At 41.3% G+C, this 19,071-nt stretch overlaps 1 protein-coding gene across 1 annotated transcript in view; it reads right to left on the bottom strand.

The window, feature by feature from the left end:
- Positions 1-19,071, bottom strand: part of LOC143020853 (zinc-regulated GTPase metalloprotein activator 1-like) — a 106,701-nt gene that overhangs the window by 76,766 nt on the left and 10,864 nt on the right. The window contains exons 2-4 of the mRNA XM_076177695.1: positions 6,676-6,894; positions 4,104-4,200; positions 3,088-3,179 (exon numbers count right to left, since the gene is read on the bottom strand). Coding sequence (XP_076033810.1) covers positions 3,088-3,179; positions 4,104-4,200; positions 6,676-6,894 — 408 coding nt within the window. The remainder of the gene's footprint in view (positions 1-3,087; positions 3,180-4,103; positions 4,201-6,675; positions 6,895-19,071) is intronic.

Raw genomic sequence — 19,071 nt, forward strand, 5'->3', positions numbered from 1 at the left:
AGGTAGCTAGCCAAGGCATGCACCTGCCCTCCACCTATCCAACACCCATTTGTTTTCTCTTTTATCTTAACTCTTTGTGGATGAAGAGCTATCCTTGCCCCCCACCCACTGACCAGGTCAGAAGCAATGCAGCACTGTTCATATTACTTACTTATGTTTGGTTACCTGATGTAAATATACCCTTGTATGACAAGAGGAAAGCTTTTAGGAGCTGTCAGGAGTTTTTACGAGAGTAGTAGAGCATGTGTCAGGTAGAAATGGAGAGAGTGAGTGGTTCGAGGTAAAGCTGGGACTTCATCAGGGATGTGTTATGTCGCCCTGGCTGTTCAACTTATATATGGATGGGGTGGTGCAAGAGGTAAATGCAAGGGTGGTGGGTCAGAGAATGGAAATGTTTGAAGAAAATGGAGAAAAGTGGGAGGTGAGCCAGCTGTTGTTTGCAGACGACACTGCACTTGTAACAAGATCAGAGGAGGGACTGAGGACGTTGGTGACAGAGTTTGGGAAGCTGTGTGAAAGAAGAAAGTTGAAGATAAATGTGGGTAAAAGTAAGGTGATGAGATGTACAAGGGGTGAAAGTGGCAGTAGACTGGAAGTGAGCATTAAGGGAGAGCGACTGGAGGAAGTGGATAGTTTTAGATACTTGGGTGCAAATGTGGCAGGAAAGGGAGTGGAGGTGGAGGTAGAATGTAGATTGAGAGAAGTGAGTAAATGCCTTGGTGGATTAAAAAGTGTAATGAGAAATAGACATTTGGGAATGGATGCTAAGAGGAGATTGTATGAAGGAGTGATTGTGCCAACAGCACTGTATGGGGCAGAAACATGGAACATAAGAGAGGAAGAGAGGAGATTGAATGTGTTTGAGATGAGGTGTCTGAGAAGTATGATGGGAGTTACTAGGCTAGATAGAGTGAGAAATGAGGAGGTAAGTAGGAGAATGGGGGTGGTAAGGGAGTTGGGAGATAGGGTGGATGAAAGAGTATTGGGATGGTTTGGACACATGGAAAGAATGAGTGAAGAAAGACTAGTAAAAGAGGTATGGAAGGCAGATGTGGAGGGAGTGAACATGAGGGGTTGACCTAGGATGAGATGGATGGATGGGGTGAAAGGGGCTTTGGGGAAGAGGGGAATGTCTGTTGAGAAAGGATGGAAGAGGACAGAAGAAAGGGGTGAATGGAAAATGGTTGTATATGGATGACGTTGCAATGCATGAGGTGAAATGGATGGGGGGTGAGGTAGTATGTGTGAGAAAAATTTGACGCACCCCAAAGGGATTTCTCCCCATCTTCTCCTTTTCTGCATGGGGGGATGGAGAGGGGGGTCACCAATTTAACCCCTTCCATACGGTGACGCCTATGTAGGCGTCATGAGGAGCAAGTGGGTACGCGAGGCTGCCATATCGGCATCTTGATTATATTTATTGTAGTTGTACCTGCAAGACCCCCATACTCTGTAAACTGGCTTCATCATATTTTCTATGGTTATCAAAATTCACAGGTGAAAGAGAACGAGCATTACAGGGGTTACTTTATTTTTTATAATGCGAGTATTATGACGCAACATCACACGTCTGGCAGCTAATGCTGCCCGCGAGATTTTGGCCTGGAGTGAAGGGGTTAATGAAGCGGCCTTGCTGTGGATGTGCTGTGTCTTACGACACTGCTTCTGACCCAGGGCAGTGGACAAGATGCAGGGATGACCCGTCATCCAGGAGGTGCCAAGATAAGAGGGAGGACAGAGGGTGGAGGGGAGTGGAGTGTATTGGGGATGCAATGGGTGGGAATGGCTTTTATGCCTTTTTCTTTTTGGCTACCTCCCTTGTAAGGGGGAAAAAGCCTTTGGTATATGTATATATGAATAGACTGCTTACAATGAATTTCTTTAGTGTAACTGTTGATGGGTTCCTGAAAGTGGTGGCTCCGTAAGAAGAATGTTACCATATTTAAAAGTACATCTCCTACAGGCTCACAATCCGTCTCCAGATTTGACCCATGATCTCTTTCTATCAACTGTGATTGTATTTCCTCCAGCTCTTCACATAAAGAGAACTGACGGTCAGACTGCTCCCCTCCTACTACTAATATAAGCCAGGGACACAGATACCAGTAAAATAACAGACAAAAGTCCAACATTACTTTCCAGAGTCCCAAAAGACTATTGGCAGCCACCATTGGGCTGTGGGTTTCCAATTGGTGAAACTTGCGGCGACAATTATCATTTGTTTGTACACTATATGGCAAATGGATATAATGGGACCAACTATTAGAATATCTTAAGATAATGGGCTTAATATGCTAATACAAGTATGTAAACAATTTACATCAAAATACATACCATGTGAGGATACAGCCTTTTTTTAGTATATTCCACTTGTTACAGCTTTTTAAAGTACATAGTTGTAATACACATGACTGAAATTAAATAAGAGGAATGGCTGGGGGGGGGGTTACTGAATACTAGGAAAGGTTAGGGAGAAGGTGGACCAAATGTCTGGGAACAGAAAAGGTTAAGGATAAGATGGAACAATTGGCTGGGTGAAGGACATTAACCCCTTCCATACGGTGCCGCATACGTAGGCGGCATGAGGAGTAAATGGATACGCGAGGCTGCCATATCGGCGTCTTGATTATATTTATTGTAGTTGCCCCTGCGTAATGACATACTCTCTAAACTGTCTTCATCACATTTTCTATGGTTATCAAAATTCACGGGTGAAAGAGAGAACGATCGATATAAGCGGTGACTATATTTTATGATGCGAGTATTATTACGACACATTGTACGTCTGGCAGCTAATGCTGCCCGCGAGATTTTGAACCGTACTGAAGAGGTTAACATCACGTGATCTAAAAATCCAGATCCGAGAACACTGTTCCCCTGTTCCTCTTATTTATCTGTCATGTGTATTGCAACTATGTACTTGAAAAAGCCATACCAAGTGAAATGTCATACTAATAAAGGTTCTGTCCTCACATGGTGTTTATTTTATATACTATATATACAATTTACATTAACTCATGTAAGAAGTACCTGCAAGAGCACAAATTAAGATCACAATAAACAATGAATAAATTTCAGTATATTTACCTGGATCTGCTAGGCCTGTGGTTTCAAGGAGAACATAGTCAAATTTGCCACGTTTCTTCATAAGGTTTTCAATAGCTTTCACTCCATTGTCTCTGTAGACAAGACAAGCCAAATAGATATAGAACTCCACATTAATACTAGGCAGACATCAAACCAATGTTTCTTCCCAAAGAGATCTATGGGAGGGCTTCAATATTTATGCCATTTGAAATGGGGCTGCAGGTTTGCACAGTCAGCAAAACTTGAGGCAACAATTAAAATTATTTCCCCTTATAATAAAAGAATGAGTGAAGAAAGACTAGTAAAAGAGGTATGGAAGGCAGATGTGGAGGGAGTGAACATGAGGGGACGTCGTAGGATGAGGTGATGGATGAGGTGAAGGGGGCTTTGGGGAAGATGGGAATGTCTGTTGAGGAAGGACGGGAGAGGACAGAAGACAGGGGTGAATGAAGAATGGTTGTATATGGATGATGTTGTGATGCATGAGGTGGAATGGGCGGGGGTGATGGGGGGTGAGGTAGTATGTGTGAGCAAATTTTGACGCAGCCCGAAGGGATTTCTCCCCGTCTTCTCCTTTTATGCATGGGGGGACGGAGAGGGGGGGTCGCCGATTTAATGAAGCGGCCTTGCTGTGGATGTGCTGTGTCTTACGACACTGCTTCTGACCCAGGGCAGTGGACAAGGTGCAGGGATGACCCGTCATCTAGGAGGTGCTAAGATAAGAGGGAGGGTGGAGGGGTGTGGAGTGTATTCAGGGATGGAATGGGTGGGAATGATTTTATGCCTTTTCCTTTTTGGCTACCTCCCTTGTAAGGGGGAAAAAGCCTTGGTATATGTATGTATGTATGTATGTATAATAAAAAAATAGAAAATCCCATTGTTGGATAATTATACAAGTTCACCATAGGAAAAAGAAAATTATGTTCATTTGACCAATTAACAAATTTTCACAGCAAAGAGTTATCAGATATACCACAGTAATTCAATATGATGTAAAGAATACGGACAAAACTTACTTAACAGAACAGCAAAGGCAACCATTTCGAAGCTCTAACCATTCTTCATACAAATCACCACCTTGACCAATGCTTAAGCTCTTTTCCATGGCATTACCTGCAATGTTACCTGCATCTTTAAAATATCTCTAATTCATTTTCTTTTTATAGTGTACAATATAGTAAGAAATATGTTACCAAAATTATAACAGGTGGAGATGTCCACACTGGAGTTTTACACCATTTACAAAAAAAATAAATAAAAAATAAATAAATATAAATAAGAAAAAAATAAATAAAATAAAAAAATAAAAAAATAAATTAATAAATTATTATCCTAACAATAAATCTTTATCAAAATGTAAAATGCTACAAGAAAGCATCACAGTGACATAAACCTTAACCTCTTCAATACAAGTCAAATTCTCACACACAGCATCAGATGCCTGATGTACAATGATGCACCACACTACTGTACTCACATTATAAGATATAAAATCACTGCTGATTAGGGGTGTGCCAATTAATCGGCATTGGCAGCAGCAAGAATTGGCATTGGCGAATTGGCATTTTTTTTTAGAATGGGATTTGGCATCGGCAATATCTTGCACAGGTCAGAGTAAATGTTAGAGTAAATTATATTAATTTCTAATTTTATTTTTGTATTTCTTATATAAAATTAACAATCAAAAACATAATAAAAAGTCAAAAGTGACCAAATTTTTACACCGAATGAAAACCTGACAAGAAATAATGGACTCAAATTGTCAGGAAATAGATTTAACTTGAAATTGGGTAGATACAACTTTGCCAACTATGTAGTTAATGAATGGAATAAACTTCCTGCAGAGGCAGTGCAATGTGATTCAGTTTGAAGCTTTTAAGATTCGTTTAGATAAACACCTTAGCAAGATACTGTAATGCCTGCTGTTTATACGTTTATTTGTCTGTTTGTTTATTATTTGCTTGATTTTCATTTATTGTCATTTATCTGTCAATTTATTATTATTTATGAGGTATGTTTTTTAAGTAAATACCGTTTTGAAATTCTGCCGTTGTGGCGCTGTGGTTGGCACTTGGTGCATGCGCATTGTGTACCGCTATCTCTTGGCTGGTCACAGCCACCATTACGGAATTATCTGACCATGTGTTTGTGAGTATTTGAAATGCCTCCTCTGACTGAGAATGCCGCCGATTGTGAAAAACGCGCTGTGATTCATTTTGTTACTGCTAAAGGCGTGAAAGCAGCAGAAATTCATCATCAGATCAGTGAAGTGTATGGAGAAAATATTATGAGTGATGGGATAGTGTGGAAATGGGCGTGAGCTTTTAAAGATGGCTGTACAAATGTGCACGATGAGGAACGAAGTGGACGACCTTCACTCATTACTGATGGTTTGGTGCAGAAACTTGATGAAAAAGTGAAAGAAAACAGACGCTTTATGATTTTGTCGTTATCTGATCAGTTTCCTGAAGTGTCAAGAAGCGTGGTTTATGAAATCATGACAGAACACTTGAACTATGAAAAGTTATGCTCACGCTGGGTACCAAAATGCTGACGGAGGTTCACAAAAACAAATGTTTTGCCAGTTCTTTGACTTTCCTCGAGCGGTACAGCCAGGAGGGTGGCCAGTTTTTAAGCCAAATTGTCACAGGCGACAAAACATGGGTGGCTTACTTTACACCAGAATCAAAGCAGCAATCCATGGAATGGCAGTATTTTGTCATAAACCAGGAGAGACAATTTCAGCCCAGAGAATCATGTGTACTGGTGGCAGATTTCTATGAGGATGGTATTCAAAAGGTGGTTGTTCAATATGATAAATATATTGGTGGATATAATGTTGAAAAGTAGATTACAGTACAGGCTTTCATGTTAAAACAAAATTGTTACGAAAAATCTACTTGTTTAATTTTTATTTCAAAATGATACTTAAAAAACATACCTTGTACTATTTACCTGTTTGTTTATTATCTAACTATACCTATGTATTTATTTGTTTATTTATAATTTATTCTATTATATTTTTTATCTATTTATCTATTTATCATTATTATATCTTTTTTTGCATCCAACCTAGTTATGGACCAAAAGGTCTCCTGTCGGCATGCTCCTCCTTTGTAATCCTTTTTAGTTAAAAAGTAGCCCAATCTGGCATGTATAAATCTACATAGATTATAAAGCAAGTAAAAATCATAATTCAATTACGTTATATTAAAACTGATATATCGTAATTATATAAAGCAGAATTGGCATCAGCAACTAAGAGTGAATAGGAATCGGCATCAGTATCAGTATCAGCATTAGCAATTGGTATGTAGGAATTGGCATTGGCATCGGCAAAAAAAAAGGAATCAGCACACCCCTACTGCTGATTTACTCGTTCTCTTTCAATCTAAGTTATAATAAACAGAGAAAACACAATCAAACCAGTTCACAGAATTCAGGGGTCACTCATCCAATGCTGGCATCTTTGTATACCCACTCTCGCTTCATGACGCCTAATTAGACGTCATCATATGGAAGAGGTTAAGCATGCGGTACCTTTAGATATATAACACAAATGAAAATATATATACACATATGTTTCACCTTCTCCAAACTCGTTGAGAATAACAGCTATTTTTTTGCTGTGTTCCTGAGTGAGAATGTAATTCAGCAGTGTTGTTTTGCCTGCACCAAGGTAGCCTGTGAGAATAGTGACTGGTACTCTTGGGAGACTTTCTGATTCAACTAGATCTGGGACTTCATCATCATCTTCAAAATCCATATGGTTCTCTATAAGAGGTGGCACAATTTCAGAAGCCATTTCTGAAATGCAAAAAGTCAAGTCAATACTCACAAAACAGCCAAAACATGTTCATCTTTACTACAATGCCACATAGCTCATAAAAGTTTTTCACCCAAGTGAGCATCATTTACCAGTAATGCACACATAACACTTAATGTAAATCCATTAGTACTATATAAGGAATTTAATCTAAACCTTTCACTAATTAAATGTACTTGTATTCTTATCTTGTCTGTCATAAAATCAAGTTCATTTATATGTGATGAAACTCAAAGAAGCAAAAAGAATGAAACCCAATCTCAATTAACATACATATATCATAGGTTTTTTTCCCCTTACACAGGGGGTAGCCAAAAGAAAAAGGCACAGAAACCACTCCCACCCATTCCATCCCCTACATACTCCATTCACCTCCACCTTCTTCCCTCCCTCTTATCTTGGCACCTCCTGGATGATGGGTCATCCCTACATCTTGTCCACTGCCCTGGGTCAGAAGCAGTGTTGCAAGACACAGCACATCCACAGCAAGGCTGCTTCATTGGTTCAGTGACACCCCCCTCTCCGTCCCCTCATGCAGAAAATGAGAAGACAGGGAGAAATCACTTTGAGCTGCATCAATTTATTTCTCATACATACTCCCTCACCCCCATACCACACCCACTCCCCCTCATGCATCACAGCATCATCCATACACAACACTTCTCCATTCACCCCTATCTTCTGTCCTCTCCCGTCCTTCCTCAACAGACATTCCTCTCTTTCCCAATGCCCCTTTTACCCCATCTCATCTCATCCTCACCCTCATGTTCACTCCTTCCACCTAATGTGGTTGGCTACCACATCATGGTAGTTGGGTATCGTCCTATCCCATATCTCTTTAGGACTTGTTATTTGGTTTCCCGTCCACCATGACATAAATAATATATGATGAATACATTAATGCTCTGTACAGAGTATGCAAATAAGGTTATATACAAATACATTTTACAATACAATGCCCATCCTTGAGTGTGATACAATATTTACAATATACAATTTCATTATAATTGACATATAACAATGATTTTACCAAGATTACAATTTTTATTTACAAGAAAGCTATACGTGTTCAGGGGACACTGCAGCAGTGGTGTGCTGCCACACACCTCTGCCTTCCACACCTCTTTTACTAATCTTTCTTCACTCATTCTTTCCATGTGTCCAAACCATTCCAATATTATTTCATCAACCCTATCTCCCAACTCCCTTTCCACCCCTGTTCTCCCCCTCACCTCCTCATTTCTCACTCTATCTAGCCTAGCAACCCCTACCATACTTGTCAGGCACCTCATCTCAAACACATTCAAACTCCTTCTCTCTTCCTCTCTTATGTTCTATGTTTCTGCCCCATACAGTGCTATCGGCACGATCACTCCTTCATACAATCTCCTCTTAGCATCCATTCCCAAATATCTATTTCTCATTACACTTTTTAATTCACCAAGGCATTTACTCGCTTCTCTCAATCTACAATCTACCTCCACCCACACTCCTCCATTTCCAGCCACATTCGCACCCAAGTATCTTAAACTATTCACTTCCTCCAGTCTCTCTCCCTTAATACTCACTTCCAGTCTGCTGCCACTCTTTCCCCTTGTACATCTCATCACCTTACTTTTACCCACATTTATCTTCAGCTTCCTTCTTTTGCACACCTTCCCAAACTCTGTCACCAACTTCCTCAATCCTTCCTCTGATCCTGTTACAAGTGCAGTGTCATCAGCAAACAACCGCTGGCTTATCTCCCACTTTTCTCCATTTTCTTTAACCATCTCCAACCCCCTACCCACTACCCTTGCATTCACCTCTCGCACCACCCTATCCATGTATAGATTGAACAGCCAGGGCAACATAACACATCCCTGACAGAGTCCCACCTTTACCTCAAACCATTCACTCTCTCCATTTCTAATCCTAACACAAGCTCTACTACTCTCACAAAAACTCTTGATTGCTCATAACAGCTTTCCTGCTATCCCATATATCTGTAATACCTCTCACATTGCCTTCCTGTCTACCCTGTCATAAGCTTTTTCCAGATCCATAAAAGCCCAAAAAACATCCTTACCTTTTCCTATAGTTTTACCACAAAAATCTGATCTACACAACCCCTACCTGTCCTAAAACCACACTGTTCCTCACCATTTACTCCCTCTGTTCGTCTCTTAAGCCTCTCAATCAAGACCCTCCCATAAGCCTTCCCAACTACACTTGACAAGCTGATCCCTCTCAAACTACTACACTCACACTTGTCCCTCTTTCCCTTGTATAGTGGAACTATACAGGCACTCCTCCAGTCCTCTGGCACTCTACCCTCTCTGGAACAAATATTAAATAACTTCACCAGCCAGTCCACCATAACTGTAACTCCTTTTTTCAGGCATTCTGTATGGCATCTATCTAACCCAGGTGCCTTACCTGCTCTCATCATCTTAACAACTGCCTTCACTTCATCTTTCCTTATTTTTCCTCCATTTTCCTCACTCATCACTTTCATTTTCTTTGCACTTTCCACTACAACTACCTTTCCCTCCCTATCCTCCTTCACATTTAACAACTCCCTAAAATGCTCTGTCCACCTTCCTCTCGCTGCCTTCTCTTCCATTATCACATCTATCCATCTGCACCCTTTACCTTTTCTTCTCTACTTGATTCGCCTCCCTTTCCTCTTTTAATTTCTTTCCAAAACATCTTTTTATTATTTTCAAAATTTTCTGTCATACTCTTAACCCATTTCACATCTGCTCTCCTCTCTGCCTCCTTTATCTTATGCTTTACTTCTCTTCTCTTTACTTTGTACCTCTCATACCATTACCTCATCCTAATTTGTAGCCAATCTATGAAAGCCTGCTTCTTCTCTTCTACAACCTTCTTTGCTTCCTCATCCCACCACTCACTACCCTTCCTTCTATTTCTTCCTTTCCTCCTTGTTCCACACACCATCTTTGCACACCTTGTGACTCCATCCTTGAACCATCCCCATTCCTCCTCCACTCCTAGTTCTACTCTATCCTTCACTATCTCCCACTCCTCTCTCAGCTTCTTCTTATACTCCTCCTTTTCTTTCTCATTTAAGCAGTTCACTATAAGTACCTACCAACCTTCTGCCTTTTTCCTCTTTCTCCACCTATTCTCCACTCTCAACTTACCTTCCACCAAAAAATTATCTAATATTCCCCCACTTTCTCCCCTTAGAACATGTAGATCCTTGACTCTTCCTACCATACTCCTGGTCACCAATATATAGTCCATTAACGCTCTATCTGCCACCCTTCCATCCACCAACCTCTCCCATGTGTAATTATGCTCGAATTTCCTCCTAAACACTGTATTTGCTATCATCAACTCCATTTCTAAACACATCTCCATCAATTCTCCACTATGATTCTTTCCTGGAACTCCATACTTCCCACTCACTTCGTCTATTGGTTAATTTCCTACCCTAGCATTAAGGTCTCCCAATATAACTACATTGACATTTCTTCCTAATCCCTCTACACACTCATTAAATCTAACCAAAAAGCCTCCCTTTCCTCTATGCTCTTCTCACTACCAGGCCCATATGCACTTACAAAGGCCCACATCTCCCTTCCCAGCTTCACCTTCATCCACATCAACCTTGAAGAAACCTCCTTCCACTCTGCTACAGGGTTACCTATTTCTTCACTTACTAGTATAGCTACCCCTTCTCTCCCTCGTCCCTTCTTCACTCCTGAGAACCTCCCAACTACACTCCCAAACTCACACTTGCCACTCCCTTTCAATTTTGTTTCACTCAAGTGCCAACACATCCATCTTTCTTCTCACAAACATTAAAAGACACAAACAAAAGGTGCAGCGAGGCTAGAGACAGAAGAGACAAAGCCTGGAAAAAATGGAAAAAAGACATAAAACATCCAAATTGCAAGGATATATAAAACTTAGGGATGAATATGTGAATATATGCAGGAAAGAAAAAAGAAATTATGAAAAAGATACTATAGACAAATGTAAGGATCAACCCAAACTCTTTTACAGATATATAAATGGAAAACTAAAGGATAAACACGAAATAGTGAAATTGCATAGAGATAATATATAGATGATACAGAAATGGCAGACTGGGTAGATTGCGCCTTCTTGGATTTGCAGAAGGCATTCGATAAGGTACCACATAAGAAATTAATAAGAAAAATTTAAATAATAGGAGGAATACAGGGTAAGCTGCTAGAATGGATGAAGGACTTCTTAATTGGAAGAAAAATGAGAGCGGTACTTAAAGACAAAGATTTGAACTGGGAAGATGTGAAAAGTGGCATCCCACAAGACTCTGTATTGGCTCCTTTAATGTTTGCCATATATATAAATGATATGGATGAAGTAAATTGTTACATGAACTTCTTTGCTGACAATGCCAAATTACTCAAGAGAGTAAGAATGAAAGAAGATTGTAGATCGCTACAAGAAGACCTAGACAAAATATGGGAATGGAGTCAGAAATGTGAGATGAGCTTCAACATTAAGAAATGTAGCATAATGGAATTTGGAAAGAGCAAAAAATAGAGTATCGGGTCAATATAAAATTGGAAACAAAGAGGTCAAAAAAGTTAATTCAGAAAGGGACCTGGGAGTAATCATCTCAAGCGACTTGACACCTGACAAACATGTCAACGAATTATTTGGAGAGACTTTTAACTTACTAAGATCAATGAAAGTAGCCTTCGACTACATAGATGAGGTGATGGTTAAAAAAAGTGGTTACATTGATAAGACCTAAACTAGAATATGCCACAACATTGTGGACACCCAGCACAAAGAAGAACATAAGAGAATTAGAAAGAATCCAAAGAGCAGCAACAAAAATGGCACCTGCACTGGCAAATCTGACTTTTGAACAAAGATTGGAGAAATTACATCTGTCAACACTGGAACAGAGAAGAGAAAGAGGTGATTTATTTACTATTAACAGAATTATGAAAGGGATGGAAATACTCTATAGAGACAACTTATCAAAGTGGGACAGATGAGAAACAAGAGGACATGAAAAGAAACTAAAGAAGGACACTTATAGAAGAGACCTGAAAAAGAATAGCTTCCCACATACAGTGATTGATATCTGCAACAAACTGAACTGAGAAACAGTGAATGCCAAAACTATATATGATTCTAAGAATAAACTAGATGCAAAGAGATACGAAAATGGGTCACTACGAGCATAGCTCTCGTCCTGTAAAATACAACTAGGTAAATACTAGGTAAACCTTAGGGTACTGGTTGGAAAACTCCTAGACCCTCTTATGCCTTTACTTTTTTTAGGAGTGTCCCCTGTGGGGCTACAGGCAGAAGGATTCCTAGTCCTATCCCCCATCCCATTTTTTTGTTGCCTCTTACGACTCAAGTGGGAAGACTTGGTGGTAGCACTCTTTTCCCCCTCCACAGGGTAGGCGAAAACAGGAAATGAATATTCAGAGAAATGGTACAGGACAGTAACAAGGAGTTGGGGGACAGCATTACAGAAGGATGGTCGTAGCATAATAAAAGTGTCATCATTTCTCTATGAATAGAGTCTTCCTCTATTACAGACAAAATGATGAGTGGCTCTGGTCTATAGGGGTACCCTATATAGATCCTAAAGTTATCAACTGCATGTTACTTTGCCACAATAACATGCAGCCAATACCCTAGACGGGGGCCAATACCAGCAAGACCTAAAAAAAAAAGGAGGATTTAGAATAAGGATGAGACCTGTTTTGTATACAGCTTGTCACTGCACAACCCCTCTGGGTACAGTTCCTAAGTCTAACCTAACCTAACCACACTGAATAATGTGGTACTCGCCCAGGCAACTGAAGCCCCTCCTGGGGATAGGTGTCACCTGCGTAGCGCTGGTGGCCAGGAATGTTTGCCGCCGTTTGGCCCCCAACTCTTGGGGTTGGGGGTCGTCCCATGATGAAGATTCTGCAGCACCAGGACCTCAAAGTCAAAGATCACATTGACATGAGAGGCACACAAACACTTGCTGCAGCCTCCACAAACACAGCACACTCACTTCTCTACATAGCAGAACACACACACACACCAAGAGAGAGAAAAAAAAAAATATATATATATATATATATATATCACACAAATAATGTACTCTCTTCTCTTCCTCCAAAACCACCAAATATCAGCCTCCAGAAACATATTCATAATCACATCACTCACTGCTCCATTAACACACTAAAAGACAACACATTGCTGCATGCCAGTCCCCTGATATCCATCCCTCTGAATCCTCTCTCCTATGAAAGGACAGAGTCCACCTGGCCAGACTGCGATGCGGCCACCACCCAGCCCTTCTAAGCTACCAAACGAGGCTGGATGACTGCATTGTGGACAAATGCCAAGGATGTAACACTTCACTCCTTACTATTAAACACGTCATAGAAGACTGCATTATACACAATCACACACACAAACAACACAACATACACTCCATAAAGGATTTGTGGGAAAACCCCATTTCGGCCATGGAATTCCTTGGGGAGAAAGGACTGCTCAGACAGACAGTCTAGGGCACAACAACAACAACAACACTGAATAATGTAATATGTAGGCCATTCTCTCGATCTACCAGCCTTTTTAAGGCCATCCTATCCTCCTACATCCCATCATGAAAAAAGACCCAAGGCCTTTGGTACCTCTGTTCAGAAGACACTAAATACTCATTTATGATTATTTCACCTGCACTGTCATAGAATATACAGTTCAGTGAATTTATCAAGTGTGGTTTATCCATTAAGATAAGGTACCTATGAGTAGTGGCCTGTCAGACAAACACCAAAGAGAATCATCTCCATGCTATCAGTCTTCAGAACCCATTAACACTTTCACCTATATCTGAAGGTGCAGCCCCCAAGGATCTAACACGTGGTCTCCAGACCATACACACGAATTATTTTCTCACATTCTACCTAAGGTCAGACTGTACAGGAGACCGTTAAGGAATGGGCTGTTGGTAATCGGGTTAGATTAACAATAAATATACTTGATATTTATGAGATGAATGCACAAAATTGGGTACTATCTTCCTCATATGCATAAGGAAATTTAATTTTCTTTCCTATGAAATTTGCTTCTTTTTTTTTACACACTGCTACAAACATCTCTGTCTGGGGTATTGGCTGTATGTTATTGTGGCAAAGTAGCATGCACCTGATACTTTAGGGTCTATATGAGGCACCCCTATGGACCAGAGCCACACATCATTTTGTCTGTGATAGAGAAAATCTCTGTTCATGGAGAAATGATGACACTTTTATTATACTCCGACTGTCCCTCCATTATGCTGTCCCCCCACCCTTTGTTACTGTCCTGTACCATTTCTCTGAATATTCATTTCCTTTTTTTGCCTAACCCTGTGGTGGGGGAAAAGAATGCTGCCACCAATCCTTCCCACTTGAGTCATAAGAGGCAACAAAAAATGGGATGGGGATAACACTAGGAATCCTTCTACCTATAGCCCCAAAGGGGCAATTCCTAGACATTCCTAAAAAAAAGTAAAGGCATAAGAGGGTCTAGGAGTTTTCCAAGCAATACCCTAAGGTTTGCATCTTTTAGTGTGTGTGGATGTGGTACAGATGAGAGTAAAAGGGAAGAGATAGGCAGTATGTTTGTGAGAAGAAAGGTGGATGTGTTGGCTTTGAGTGAAACTAAGTTGAAAAGGAGGGGCGAGTGTGAGTTTGGGAGTGTAGTTGGGAGGTTCTCAGGCGTGAAGAGAGGATAAGGGAGAGAAGGGGTGGCTATACTAGTAAGTGAAGAGATAGGTAAGCCTGTAGTGGAGTGGAAGTAGGTTTCTTTAAGGTTAATGTGAATGAAGGTGAAACTCAGAAGAGAGATGTGGGTTTTTTGTAAGTGCATATGGACCTGGTAGTGAGAAGAGTGTAGAGGAAAGGGAGGATTTAAATGAGTGCATAGAGGGATTAGCGAGAAATGACAATGTAGTTGTATTGGGAGATCTTAATGCAAGGGTACGAAATGAACCGATAGTTGGAGTGGTTGGGAAGTGTGCAGTTCCAGGAAAAAATGTTAGTGGAGGGTTGATGGTGGAGATGTGTCTAGAGAGTTGATGATAGCAAAGAGTGTTTAGGATGAAACTCAAGCATAAGTACACATAGGAGAGGGTGGTGGATGGAAGGGTGGTAAATATAGCATATAGTGGTAAATAGGAGTATAGTAGGAAGAGTTAAGGATGTACATGCTCTAAGGGGAGAGAGTGGGGGAATATCAGATCATTTTTGGTGGAAGGTAAGTTGAGAGCGGAGAATAAGTGGAGAAAGAGGAAAAGGGTAGAAGGTAGGGAGGTACTTAGAGTGAACTGCTTAAATGAGAAAGAAAAGGAGTATATGAAGAAACTGAGAGGAGTAGGAGGGAGTGAAGGATAGAGTAGAACTAGGAGTGGAGGAGGAATGGGGATGGTTCAAGGAGGGAGTCATAAGGTGTGCAAAGATGGAGTGTGGAACAAGGTCGATGGGAGGAAATAGAAGGAAGGGTAGTGAGTGATGGGATGAGGAAACAATGAAGGGTGTAGAAGAAGCAAGCTTTCATAGATTGGTTAAAAATTAGGACAAGGGAATCATATAAGAGGTACAAAGTAAAGAGAGAAGTAAAGCATAATATAAAAGAGGCAAAGAGGAGAGCAGATGTGAAATGGGGTAAGAGTATGACAGAAAATTTTGAAAGTAATAAAAAAAAAATTGGAAAGAAATTAAAAGAGGAAGAGGAGGCGAATCAAGCAGAGATGAAAAGGTAAAAGGAGCAGATGGAGAGATGATAATGGAAGAGAAGGCAGTGAGAGGAAGGTGGGCAAAGTATTTTAGGGAGCTGCTAAATGTGAAGGAGGATAGGGAGGGAAAAGTAGTTGCAGTGGAAAGCACAAAAAAAAAAAAAGTAATGAGTGAGGAAAATGGAGGAGATATAAAGGAAGATGAAGTGAAGGCAGTTGTCAAGATGATGAGAGCAGGTAAGGCACCTGGGTTGGATGGATGCCATGCAGAATGTCTAATGAAAGGAGGTACAGTTATGGTGGATTGGCTGGTGAGGTTATTTAATGTTTGTTTAAGAGAGGATAAAGTGCCAGACTGGAGGAGTACCTGTATAGTTCCAATTTACAAGGGGTAGGGGGACAAGTGTGAGTGTTGTAGTTTTAGAGGGATCAGTTTATTAAGTGTAGATGGGAAGGCTTATGGGAGGGTCTTGATTGAGAGGCTTAGGAGAGGTACAGAGGGAGTAATTGGTGAGGAACAGTGTGGGTTTAGGACAGGTAGAGGTTGCATGGATCAGATTTTTGTGGTAAGACAGATATGTGAGAAAGCTTTCAGAAAAGGTAAGGATATTTTTTGGTCTTTTATAGATTTGGAAAAGGCTTATGACAGGGTAGACAGAAAGGCACTGTGGAAGGTATTGTAGATTTATGGGATAGGAGGAAAGCTGTTAAGAGCAGTCAAGAGTTTTTATGAGAGTAGTAGAGCTTGTGTTAGGATTAAAAATGGAGTGAGTGGTTTGAGGTAAAAGTGGAACTTCACCAGGGATGTGTTATGTTACCCTGGCTGTTCAATCTATACATGGATGGGGTGGTGCAAGAGGTAAATGCAAGGGTAGTGGGTCAGGGATTGGAGATGGTTAAAGAAAATGGAGAAAAATGGGAGATAAGCCAGTTGTTTGCTGACGACACTGTGCTTGTGGCAGGATCAGAGGAGGGATTGAGGAAGTTAGTGACAGAGTTTGGGAAGGTGTGCGAAAGAAGGAAGTTGAAGATAAATGTGGGTAAAAGTAAGGTAATGAGATGTACAAGGGGAGAGAGTGGCAGTAGACTGGAAGTGAGTATTAACCTCTTCCATACGGTGACGCCTATGTAGGCGTCATGAGGAGCAAGTGGGTATACGAGGATGCTGACATCGGCGTCTTGATTATATTTATTGTAGTCATACATGTGTGACCCACATACTCTGTAAACTGGCTTCATCATATTTTCTATGGTTATTAAAATTCACGGGTGAAAGAGAACGAGCGATAGAGCAGTGACTTTATTTTCTATAACGCGAGTATTATGACAAAACATCACACGTCTGGCAGCTAATGCTGCCAGACGTGCAATGTGGCCCATATTGAAGGGGTTAAGGAAGAGAGACTGGAGGAAGTGAATAGTTTTAGATACTTGGGTGCGAATGTGGCAGGAAAGGGAGGAGTGGGGGGTGGAGGTAGATTGTAGATTTTGAGAAGTGAGTAAATGCCTTGGGGGATTAAAAAGTGTAATGAGAAATATACATTTGGGAATGGATGCTAAGAGGAGATTGTATGAAGGAGTGGTTGTGCCAACAACATTGTATGGGGCAGAAACGTGGAACATAAGAGAGGAAGAGAGGAGTTTGAATGTGTTTGAGATGAGGTGTCTGAGAAGTATGATGGGGGTTACTAGGCTGGATAGAGTGAGAAATGAGGAGGTGAGGAGAACAGGGGTGGAAAGAGAGTTGGGAGATAAGGTTGATGAAAGAGCATTGGGATGGTTTGGACACATTGGACGAATGAGTGAAGAAAGATTAGTAAAAGAGGTGTGGAAGGCGGAGGTGGAAGGAGTGAATATGAGGGGTTGACCTGGGATGGGATGGATGGATGGGGTAAAAGGGGCACTGGGAAAGAGAGGAATGTCTGTTGAGAAATGATGAGAGAGGAAAGAAGATAGGGGTGAATGGAGAATGGTTGTGTATGGATGATGCTGTCATGCATGAAGGGGAGTGGGTGGGGGATGGGGGTGAGGGAGTATGAGAAATATATTGACGCAGCCCAAAAGGGTTTCTCCCCATCTTCTCCTTTTCTGCATGAGGGAACAGAGAGGGGGGTCATCGATTTAATGAAGCGGCCTTGCTGTGGATGTGCTGTGTCTTGTGGCACTGCTTCTGACCCAGGGTAGTGGACAAGATGCAGAGATAACCCGTCATCCTGGAGGTGCCAAGATAAGAGGGGGGAAGAATGTACAGTAGCCGCGAAAAGTTTGGGCACAAAATTATAGGCGCCCCAACTTTCCCCTAAACTCAAAACATGCGAAAAATACAACTTTCCACCCAAACTTTTCGCTATTTTTCAATGCTAGCATTTGTACCCGTATTTAGCTGAGACAATACACACTATTTGGCAACTCTGTTTAGGCGCACTCGATGTCACATGGAGTCAGATTCTAAACATCTCTCACGGAGAGTAGTCTTTTTTTTGCGGTGGTCTCTGTTTTTGTGCCTTGATATCTCCGTAATGGGAAGTGGTAAAGAGCTGGAAAGAGACACAGTTGTTACAATCATAACCCTCTATAAGGAGGGTTATAAGTGTAAAGATATTGCTACTCGTGTGGGAATTGGAGTGCGTCAAGTGCAAAAGTGGACCAAGAAATTTCGAGACGAAGGAAGTGACATCATTCGTACTCCAAAGCATCGCTCTGGTCGGCCAAGGAAGATATCAAATCGTATTTCTACGGTTCTAACTGCCTCCTACGGAGTTTGAATGTGTTTGAGATGAAATGTCTGAAAAGTATGATAGGGGTTACTAGGGTGGATAGAGTGAGAAATGAGGAGGAAACCAAGGGTAGAAAGGGAACTGGGAGATAGGGTTGATGAAAGGGTATTAGTATGGTTTGGACACATGGAAAGAATGAGTGAAGAAAGACTAGTAAAAGAGGTATGGAAGGCAGATGTGGAGGGAGTGAACATGAGGGGACGTCCTAGGATGAGGTGGATGGATGGAGTGAAGGGGGCTTTGGGGAAGAGGGGAATGTCTGTTGAGGAAGGACGGGAGAGGACAGAAGACAGGGGTGAATGGAGAATGGTTGTATATGGATGATGTTGTGATGCATGAGGTAGTATGTGTGAGCAAAATTTGATGCAGCCCGAAGGGATTTCTCCCCGTCTTCTCCTTTTATGCATGGGGGGACAGAGAGGGGGGGTCGCCGATTTAATGAAGCGGCCTTGCTGTGGATGTGCTGTGTCTTGCGACACTGCTTCTGACCCAGGGCAGTGGACAAGGTGCAGGGATGACCCGTCATCCAGGAGGTGCTAAGATAAGAGGGAGGGTCGAGGAGTGTGGAGTGTATTCAGGGATGGAATGAGTGGGAATGATTTTATGCCTTTTCCTTTTTGGCTACCTCCCTTGTA

Source organism: Oratosquilla oratoria, chromosome 41, assembly GCF_046742065.1.
Source record: "Oratosquilla oratoria isolate Oo_2021 chromosome 41, ASM4674206v1, whole genome shotgun sequence".
Lineage (NCBI taxonomy): Eukaryota > Metazoa > Arthropoda > Malacostraca > Stomatopoda > Squillidae > Oratosquilla > Oratosquilla oratoria.